This window comes from Malurus melanocephalus, unplaced genomic scaffold (genome assembly GCF_030028575.1).
Source record: "Malurus melanocephalus ecotype Western Australia unplaced genomic scaffold, MMel_1.1 scaffold_88, whole genome shotgun sequence".
NCBI classification, from domain to species: Eukaryota; Metazoa; Chordata; class Aves; order Passeriformes; family Maluridae; genus Malurus; species Malurus melanocephalus.
In genome coordinates this window covers 2,196,070-2,206,527 of record NW_026623320.1, presented here as the reverse complement: position 1 = coordinate 2,206,527, position 10,458 = coordinate 2,196,070, and the positions used below count along the sequence as shown (strand labels likewise).

Genomic DNA, 10,458 nt, shown 5'->3' with positions numbered 1-10,458 from the left:
CAGAGATGTTTATTTATACCTTGCTAAAAACTCTTTGGCCATGGGTCTCTTCTATACCCGGCCAGTGTTTGCTTTGGAGCTTTCTAGACCTACACAAACACGTTGGGTTGACTGAGAGATTTCAGCTCCGGGTAGGTTCGGGGAGGAGTGGGGGAGAGTTTATTTATGTATTTAATTATTTTGGTCCAAATATGTCTTTTAAAAATCAATACAATTAATCTGTCAGCTCCACGTGTCTCCGAGACACAGAAGGTGGCGGAAGGTCCCTTCGGGCTGGAAAAAATCAATTCCCCGATTAATTGACCAAAAAAAAAAAAAAAAAAATAAAAAAAAAAAAAAAAAAAAAAAAAAGAAAAAAAAAAAAAAAAAAAAAGGTGAGAGGGAGAGTTACAACCGGCTAGAAGCGGGACGGAATTTCATCTCCCTCGTCCCAGTTTTCCCCAGTGGCCTTCCAAGGGTGGCTGCACCTTTCTTGGGCATGGACCCGCAGTGGCGTCGGTGCCTGCTCTCCGCCACTGCCCCTGTYCCGGCTGACCATCACTATTGTAGAGCATTTAGGAGCAGCCTCCCCACCTCCGGGGTGGCCGAGTCCATCGGAAAAGGACAGGTCTCGACAGCCCSCCTGGGAATGAGCGGGGAACGACAGCGCAAGGGTCCTCATAGTTCGTCCATAGGGTGAAAGAGCCTCCTCCTGCAGCGCTCTCGGGCTCCAGGAGGAGACCAAAGCCCCCGGGCGGCTCGGGACMGAGCCGGTCCGCCCCACAAAGAGTAGGCGGGCTTGCCGGGAGCTCCCGGACCCAGTCCGCCCCGGGAAGGCGATGCGTCCCGGGAGGCCGCTCCGGTCTGCGGGCGGCCCTGGGGCCGTGTGCCAGCCCTTCGCACGGCGGCCGAGGGGCCCTGAGCCCCGCCGGCGCCTCCGGGGGCCGCGGGACCCCCCGCTCCGTCCCCTCCCCGGTCCCGAGGAGCGCTGAGCTCCCGAAAGCCGGGTGGGGGCTCCTTCACGAAGTTTTACAGCCTGTTTTTAATACGTGCCAACTTCTATATAAATGGCACTTGTAAACGTGTCCGGCTTCCTCCCGTGCTAACGAATGGGGGTCGGAACTTGCTGAGGGAAAGTAAAATAAAACCGGAGCTAACTACCTGTTGGAAAGGCATCCTCAGGGCTCCCATATTCACATAGGGGGCTACTCTGCAGGCGTCTAAATGGCTGGCGGTTCCCAGGATCACACCTGCGGAGAGAGACAGGGCCGGGTGAGTGCCGAAGGCGCCTCGGAGMTCCGAGGCCGCCCCCCCGGACGGTCCGCACCCCTAACCCACCTTTGTGCATCTGGTTTTCCTGCTTTCGGCACTTTGCTCTCCTATTCTGGAACCAGACCTGTGAAAAGAAAAAGCAAACAAAAACAAAACAACAAGAAAAATTGAGGTGGTCTAGGCAGCTGCTGAGGGAGCGTTATCTCAGGAGCTAGGGACGGAGGGGTGAGGCGACTGACTGCACAACTTTGCTGAGGTCTCTCCTCAGGAGCAGCCGAGGGGAAGAGCTCGACCCCAGGCGGAGTGAACCCCTCTCTGTGCTGCTGTGGGGCTGTTCGAGGGGCAGGTCCTGCTCCTCATCGTGGTCCCTCAGCTGAACCTAGGAGACGGCAAGCGCCCTCGCAGCCGGAGGGACCGGGAGCCTGCCACTTAGCATCGAGACTCGGGGGCYCCTGTGTCCCCTGGGCAGACAGTGGCGGTTTTTGTGCCAACCGTCTGYAGCTTACAAAAAGACCACCCGCAGGACGGGTGCGACCCTCGTACCCTTCCTAGTCACATCTTAAGCAGCCCGGGAAGAGCCAGCGTGGACCACGTCAGACTTCGAGGTCTGGCCCCCAAGAGACTGGACCTCCTGCCCTCTCCCGAGCCGGGCTTGAAATCGATGATCTCTGACAAGATGCAAGACACTGAACTTTCCTGAAAAGGTCTGAATCATTCCCCATTCCCTAAATGTTAAAGAAAACAAAGTTCACTTCTGCAGACTTCTGGACAGACAAGAGCAGCATCTTTTGCAGGCTGAGATGTAAAGAAGTGCTTATGCCCCTACCCGAGAAACGCCAGTAATCTGATAATATTGCCCCAATTCTAGCCGTTCTCACTCAAACAATCGAGAACTTTGCAGCTGCAACCGTGCCTCCCGTGCCTCTTTTCCAGGGGCACTTCAGACTTTCATTACTTTTCCCCTTCCGCTGTGCACGATTAGCAGCTCTCCCCAAAGCATCGTCAGAAGCACGGGCCAAAATATTTTGCAGACCCTTATCTTTACACCAAAACCTACCGAATATGGACAAACATTGACTTTCACCGCTGATAAAATCTTGTAGCTAAGTAAACACCTACAACCTTTGATGTTCTTGCACTTGCCAAGAGATCATACGGTTAATTAATACTAACTGCACTTCCTACATCAAATTTTCCCTTCAAGCTTTCTTCAATTGCCTTAATGATGGTCATTTACAACGGAGTAATTAGTGCAAAGAAAGGCTTCCGAAGGCATTAATTACCTCGGGTACCTCAGTGATTTTCTTAAGTAGGAATTGGCTTTCTCCGATTCAGCGGACCATTTTTCCTACCGAGAATGTCCGTGGGGGAAGCGCTCAGCGGGCAGCTGAGGAGTGCCGCGTGTGCGGACAGACCGACCGACCAACCGACAACGGAGCGAGGGACAGACAGACAGACAGACAGACCGACCGACCCACCCAGCCACCGGTCGCGGTTCCTGTCCCTGAGGGCTGTCGCCAGCGCAGCCCTCCCCGCAGTAACCGGGCATCGCTGCCGCCCCGCTGCCCTGCACAGCACAGCGCGGCACAAGCCTGCTTTCCCCTACCAGCAATACGCAAATTACATGCATGATACGCACATAACAACGTGCATCGCTTCTCCTTTCAACCGGACCGTCAGGGATTTATATAAATATATATATATATATATATATATACATATTAAAATATGAGCATGCAAAATATTTTCGAGTTGCAGCGACAATAATTTTTTTTTTTTTTTTACTGCAGTAAATCCTTGCAGGAAATCTCCTTGTGTGCTTTCCCCACGAACCTCCCCCCCCCGCCTCGCCAAAGCAGTGTAAATTGTCAGAAGAAATTTAAGCAGCGTTTAAACAACTTCTCTTGCAAATCAGAACATCTTTCAAACCAGAATTATATTTAGATCTGGAAAACGAAGTGCCCTTTCCCTTTAGCTATGAAAAAATAAGGTTATGAGGAATAAAAGTGATGAATTAGCCACTGCGTTAAGCGATAATAAATCAGGCTTGGTGTGATTCGCGATCAATTCCAATTAGTCATGAATATGCTAAGTAAAGCACAGTACACTGTTTTAGACAGTTATTTCTTCATTAAGGATCACTCAGTGATTTCTTTCACAAATGCTCTAATCTGATTTCCTTTTGATTTCCATTAGAGACAGTGAATAATGACATTTAATTTAGCCCTGCACCATAAACCCAAAGATATTTGTTGTAATTGAATTACTGCCTGCTCCTCACTATGGTCTCATAACTTTCAATTATAACCCTGACAGCTGGGTGATATGAGTTTCCAGTACAACACTAAAAATAAAAGGTTAATAAGGACTAGCTACCATAGGAGCTTCAATTTATTTACAGCAAATTTCCACGCTAAATTGAAACTATATCCTTTAATAGCAAGGGACAAGAGGTTCAGATAGGAATTAGAGAACAATTCCAAAAGTATAAGAAAAAAGAGAAAAAAAAACACTTTTCCCTTTTCTGCCTTTTTCTTTTTTTTTTCTGCTTCCACTTATTGATGAATATTAGTTCTCTGCTTATTTCCTAATTAATTATCTATTTTTCCTATTTTTCCTCTTTATACTTATTTTTTTTGCATAGGGATTTTTAATCCTATTTTAAAAGATGGTTAAATACTTTTTTTTTTAGATCTTGGTTATAATCTCCTCCTGATTTTCTTTTTTTTTTGCTTTTTTTTTCTTGTTTTATTGTGTGTGAGAGTGTGTTGTTTTAAGATCTGTAAGCACTTGAAGCACCAATTTTCCTGTAACTATGAACATCCTGTTAAGGTGCTTCTCAGTAATAAAGTACTTGAAAGAAAGAGTGCAGAATTCAATTACAAGTAATTTATTTTTATAGAAACAGTACATCAAGGCCTTGGAAAGATATTACAGAGCCCAAGTAAGAAGATCTGGGAAGATGACATAAGAGTTGATGTCCCCTTCAGCAAAAGTTTAATCTTTTCATTAATTTATATGGTGTGGTTAGATCAATCTTCCAGGAGAAAGTAGGCCAGCAGCACTCTGAACCCCTGCAATATCCCCTGCAAACTGCCATTCCTARGGCTTGTGCCCGGCACCATCCCTTGCCCAGCTCGGTTTGTACTGAGGGTCATGGGAGCTGAGGGGAGAATGAAACCTTGAAAGAAAAAAAAAAAAAAAATGGAAAACAAGTAGGAAGGAGAGCAACCTAGGTACTCCATTTATTTCAGGATTTGCCTCCAGGAGACAGCTGTTTAAAGCGAGGTGGTGGCTTGCTCAGGCAAATGCTGGCTGAGCAGAGTGCTGCCTGCTTGCTTTCCATGCTAAGGAGGGGGTCTAAGAGAGCCCTCTCCCCACTCCACCTCGGGGCCGTATTTCTTAACTTCCTGCTGTGCCCCGGGAGCCAGGTCAGGGCATGGAGGGCTCCATCCATGCCCACAGAGCCGTACCCAGTGCCCGTGTGTAGCCACCCGCACACTCCTATAGGCAGATATACATATACATGGGCATCTCTTATCTCCAGGGTGTCAGGGCGTTTTATGCAGTGGAGGGGTTGCCTTGGTGACTTTTTCCTCTTGGATTTTAGTTTGGTTTGTGTCTGTTAGGCCAAGCACAGAATTTTAATCCAAGAAGAGATTTCCTTCAAGTTTCTCATGCTCTAGTAGATTTTTGTTAATTATTTCTATGTTGGATTTTTTATTTGGTTGGGGGGTTTTGTGGGTGGTTTTTTTTTGGTTTTTTTTGGGGTTTTTTTTTTTTTTTTTTTTTTTTTTTTTTTGACATCTGTTTTGTGGAAGCATTCCCTAGTTGGCTTGGGGGAAGAGGGAATATTTTTCATCTGCATCAAACTGAAAATCAAATTTTAAAATAATCGATGTGAAGCCACCCAAACAGACAGCTCTGGTGGCCCCAGGACTACAGCAACCCGGATCTATTTTCAAGATCTCGAAGTCTAATTGGCATTTAGCTCTCTCTGAAGCGGGATGGGAGGGACGGGGGGAACCTCCACCAGATGGGGTGGCATGCATTCATACGCTTGCTGTGCGAATCAGAGCCGGCACCTTTCCCCCGGCTCTGGCTAATCCCGTCCCTCAGCACCCAAACTGTCTAGCCTTATTCAGGCGATTGTTTTCTGGCCTTTTTCCCCATCAAGGCCCCATAAAAGAAAAAGCGGGAAGAAAGTAAGGATTAAGAGAGAGTAANTGGCAAAAAAAAAAAAGAAAAAAAAAATTTTAAAAAAAAAAAAACAAAAAAAAAGAAAAACAAAAAAACCAGCAGTTGTTCAGTTATTAGAGACTTGTCAACACTATCACCACCCAACCATCCTACCGCACACACATACCAAAAAATATTTTTAACTGCCTCCCTAGGAAACGCAAGAGATGGGCAGATATTCCCAGAGCAGAATTACTGTTTGGCAGGACAGGTACAGCAGAGTTGCAAACAGCTTCCCCATCACACGTGTCACCTCTGCCTTCACCTCCCCTGTTTGCATGAAACGGGGCACTGTGCTAGGATCCGCTGGCAGTTAGGAAGTGAGGTGAGGAGGTTTCCAGCAACAGAGCCTTTCTCTTACCTGAACCCTAGCTTCAGATAGTCCCAGCCTCTGGCTTAGTTCCTCCCTCATGAAGGCATCCGGATAGTGAGTCTCATCAAAAAGTCTTTCCAGCTCGTTCAGCTGCTCTAGTGTGAAATTGGTTCTGCTTCTCCTTTGTTTAAGCTTGGTCTGTCCGTCTTCATCTTCTGACTTTACATCTTCCCTCTTTTCTTTGCATTCGTAGATCCCTGCCGGGAGGGGGAAGAAGAAAACGACACTGAGCCTCCCCTCGCACCTCTTCGAAATTCTCTCACACGGGGGTCTCCCTCCTCCCTTGCTCGTCCCCAAACACAGCACAACTTGCGGGTGCAGCTGTCGGGCGGGCAGGGCGTCCCCRGACAGGCCCCGGAGGGGGAGAGGGGCTGAGCTCCGCTGCAGGCTCCGCGCCGGGCAGGGGCACCTCGCCCGAGGGTCGGAGGGAGGAAGGGAGCCGCGCTGCCTTGCCCGTCTGATGCTCTATCAGAAAAACTATACAGATAAATAGAATTCTATTTTCTTTGCAGGGTTAGGAGAAAGCCGTGCCGCCCGTTGGCACGGGCAGCTCGGGGAAGGGGTTGGTGGGAAAACCGCCGGCCCCCGATACCTCCAGGCGGTGGGAAGAGGTGGGGGAAGGGGGTTTCTCCGGCGACGTTTGCTCCCAAAGTAAAGAGGGTAATGCAAGAAGCTCCCTAACGCTGTCATGGTGAGGCCACGGTAAAAATATCTCTCAAAAGAAACTTTCCCTGGACATGAGACGGGCTGCCCGTCTCTCTCCCCCTTATCAACCCTCTTTCCCCCAAAATACCTGCCAGCGGGTCAAAACCCCGGGGGGGGCGGTTCCGCGAGGCCCTGTGTGGGGAGAGCGGACTCCAGGGCCATGGGTGCCTCCCAGCCCCTCCGAAAGAGCAGGAACCTTCACAAATTTCAGGGACTCCATCTGGGCTCGTGGAGAGCTTGCGACCAGAGGCAGCCTCTGTGCATGCTTGTCCCGGGCAGAGGGGAGGTGGGCTGTGGGGGCAGCGGCTAAGACAGTTCCCCTTTTCTGTCTTGGGGAGGGAGATTTCTTTTGCTTTGGCAAATTATTTCATTATTATTATTATTATTATTATTATTATTATTATTACTATTATTTATTATTCCTCCTTTTCCTTAATGCCGGGAGGCCTGGGACACTGTCCTTCTTTTAAATCCAGTTTAAAAAGAAAGAAGAAGAGATGCTGGAGCGGGGAACAGCACTTTAGGCTGAACCGGTTCCTCGGGATCCCCTGCCTGCCTGGGGCACCCCGCCGTGTGTGCATGCAGCGCGGGTACCGGCGGAGTCCCGGGACGATCCTGCTCTGGCTGCATCCTTTGTCATGCCTCACCTCCTGGGTGGTGTGGGTCTGGAGGGAGTCGCATCTGGGGATGTGCCCGAATTAAATCCCTTTTCCTTCACCAAATACACGGGTATTGTAAATATATACACGTACGTATACACACAGAGAAACGTACGCATGCACATGTATTAACCTATATACTTAGGGGCATCCCAAAATGCAAATTATAAACTGCAAATCGTAAGTTAATTAAATGTAAAAAAGCGTCCTGAACTTCATCTGGGCTTAAGTAAGGTAGGACCCAAGCCGAAGCACTCGTTTTCACTTCCGAAATTAAAACTGTCCCTGACCGTAATTGTTCCTCCGGGCTCCGGGATGATATTGGTTGGATAAAACTTTGGGAAGGGTCTGGCCTCCGGTTGGGGGTATTCGCTGGTTGGTTTTAATGCCATTTTGTTCTCATTTCTCCTGTAAAGGRAATCCCTATGAAAAGACGAGGGTGCTAACCCAGCAAATGCCTAGGGAAAATCAGGCGCGTTCAAAAGCTGTCTCTWTTCCGAGGCTACAGCATGTCCGTGATAGGTATAAAATATTAACTAGCATATCGGTGGGACTGAAATCACACGCCGGAATCAGTTGAAATTAGACTGAAACCTGGCATGAATTTAAACTGTCACAAGCATCTCAGCTCTTTCCAACTCCTCCCTTCCATCCCCACCCCCAGCCCCTTTACATAGATTAGATTAGCTAAACATACAAGCTAGAATTTCGATTCACGGGGAGAAGGGAGAATAGTTGAGGGGTTTTTTTTTTCGTTCGTTCGTTTGCATTCTATTTTTAATTTCTGAAGCATGCCCTGCTTTCAGTTTTTAAAGACATCTCCTGCGTGAATGATTCCCTTAAACTGAATCCTCTTGTTTTTCAGTCTCTCGACTAGAGAAGGAAAATAAGCAGAACTGAATGGTACTGGCTTGTACAGAAATACGGGTACTCAAATACGTGATTATACCCCGCTCTTCTGTTCGGGGAAGGGGTGGAAAAGAGAAGGATATTAAATAAAAGTTTGGGCTGTAAATTAAATCTCCCGGTGTTATATTAAACAAGATCAAACAGTAGGAAACAGCTGAAAGGCTGATTGTTGTTCCCCAACCTATTAACCGGTTTTTATTACCYCAAGCTAGCCAGTAGCTCCCCAGGCAGGTCCACCTGTCTAACTTGCCTAGAGACACTTTCTCAACTTTCTAATCCCCACGTCCTTTTAATTCTCTCCTTCCCCTGTGAGCCTGTGCGGGGGTTTTAGTTGCCTTGCTTTAAAATATATAGATATTTTTAATTTAATTTTCTGTTTTTTACTGGCAGAAGGAATGGCGTTTTGCCCCTCGGTCAGCGGGGTGTCGTGCTGCCCTGGCCCAGGYGAGAGGACAGGCAGGGGACAGAGGGACCCGTCGGGCGGGCCACCCGCTGCCTCTCGCCGCAGCGATGTTCTGTCTCACTGGGTCTGGGCAGCTGCCCCACAGCCGGGCTCCTCTCCTGCTTTCCGCCCCCGCCGGTCGGAGCCTCTGAGCAGGACAGGCTGACCGACCCAAGACAAAATGTCCAGGGAGAGCCTCTCCATATCCCGCTTTCTCCCAGAACAAGCAGCAGCATCCTGACGGCCCGGAAGCAGGAAGAACAGGTCTCCTAAGGCATTAAAACTCCCCGGACAAGGTTTCCTCGTACAAAAATACACAGATAGACAAAAACGTCTGACGTGCTGCGCTGCCCCCTTCCCCCAGGCGAGAGAACGCCTAACGCACCGGATCGATTTCGGATGTGAACGGGGGCTGGCGTGGGGGGCAGGACCGAAGTTGTGACTTATTTTKCACGGCTACGCTCACGTTATGCATGCAGGAGTACGTGTTCCTAAGGCTGTGTTCCCGCCGCTGCGGGAGGGAGGTGACCGCAGGAGGGAAGCAGGATGCGGGAGGCGATCCCGCTCGTCCCGCCGGGGCCGGAACCGGGGCCGCGGTAACTAACTCGCCCCCGCTGCGGAGAGCCAGGCACGGCCGGGCTGGGAACCGGGGCTGCCGGCGTGAAGCGCGGGGCGGAGGGCTCCCAGCCCTGCTCTTACCTTCCGCTGTCCTGCCCGTGTTGAACTCCTTCAGTTTGTCCTTGTCGCTCTCTACGTGGTCTTTGAAAAGATGCACCGGGCAATGGTTGCTGCTCTCAGTCATGTCCTGCAGGTTAGAATCAGAGTTTCCAAGCTCCCTAGAGCGAGCCAAGCCACTCTCCAAAACTTCCCTGTACGTGATCGTCTCCTTCTTGTTGCCGCTGCCACTGCCGCTGCTGCTCTCTTTGCTTTTCTGGTCAAAAGATTTGGATACAAAAGCCGTAAGTTCTTCCATGGTTGCCCGGTGATCTTATCCACAGAGATCCACTTGTTTTCAATCGGAGATGTGGCCGTCCTCCGCACGCTGTTTTTGCACGTAGAAGATGGGCTGTATAGGGTTAGATCACTCCTGCTGTTATTTATGCCTTTCAATTTGAGATCACACTATTTATACATGGCTACCTCAGCCCAACCCCCAGCTCTCCCTGTCTCCAGCAATTACTGACTGCTCCATAGTCGCAGGCGGACTCCGAGCAGCTATCTCCCCCACCTCAGTCCAGCAATTGGCTTTCTTTTCATTTCATCACTCTTTGGCATCTTTGCACCTTGATTTAGGGAGGCAAAGAGGCAACAGCGAAAAAGCGGGGGGGAGAGGGAGAGGGAGAGAGAGAGAGAGAGAGAGAGAGAGAGAGAGAGAGAGAGAGAGAGAGAGAGAGAGAGAGAGAGGAATAAAAGGAAGGGAGGGGGGAAGAGGAAAACATGAAAATAGGTATCTACATTCTGTATATGGGTCGCAGAAATGAGAGTCGAGGAAGATTTAATTGATTTAAAGGACATCCTGTGCGTGGCAACACTGTGAGTAAAAACGGACCCCACAGCTAACCAAATAACTGTGCTCCTGCAATTAAATGTATCGCTGTCAAGAGGAAAGGAAAATGAGTGTTCAATAAAAAAGGTAATGAATAAAAAGCCGGAGATGTGCATTTTTTGTAATCATTGGAAATTCTACCTGATTTGCTATTTAGCTAATTTCTCTTAATTAAACGGTCAAAATAATCGGCGAAACAAAAATGCTGTTTTAGAAGTGTTGCCTGTTCTGACTGGCGGTGGGTGGGTGGGTGCGCRGAGGGGGACGTGTGCTGCAGCTAAACAAGTTGTGAGGTGCCTCGGAGATCCGTGTCGGTGTGTTCGGAGGATCTGGA

The 10,458-nt window shown here is 49.0% G+C and overlaps 1 protein-coding gene across 1 annotated transcript; it reads right to left on the bottom strand.

Annotated features, from left to right (window-relative positions):
• Positions 1-222: 222 nt before the first annotated feature.
• On the bottom strand, positions 223-9,560 carry SHOX (SHOX homeobox). Its single transcript, XM_057368084.1, has 5 exons — positions 9,278-9,560; positions 5,852-6,060; positions 1,318-1,375; positions 1,141-1,229; positions 223-273 (listed from the first exon to the last, which is right to left on the bottom strand). The coding sequence occupies exons 1-5, from the start codon at positions 9,549-9,551 to the stop codon at positions 223-225; spliced, it is 681 nt and encodes a 226-aa protein (XP_057224067.1). The 5' UTR covers positions 9,552-9,560.
• Between the last annotated feature and the right edge of the window lie 898 nt (positions 9,561-10,458).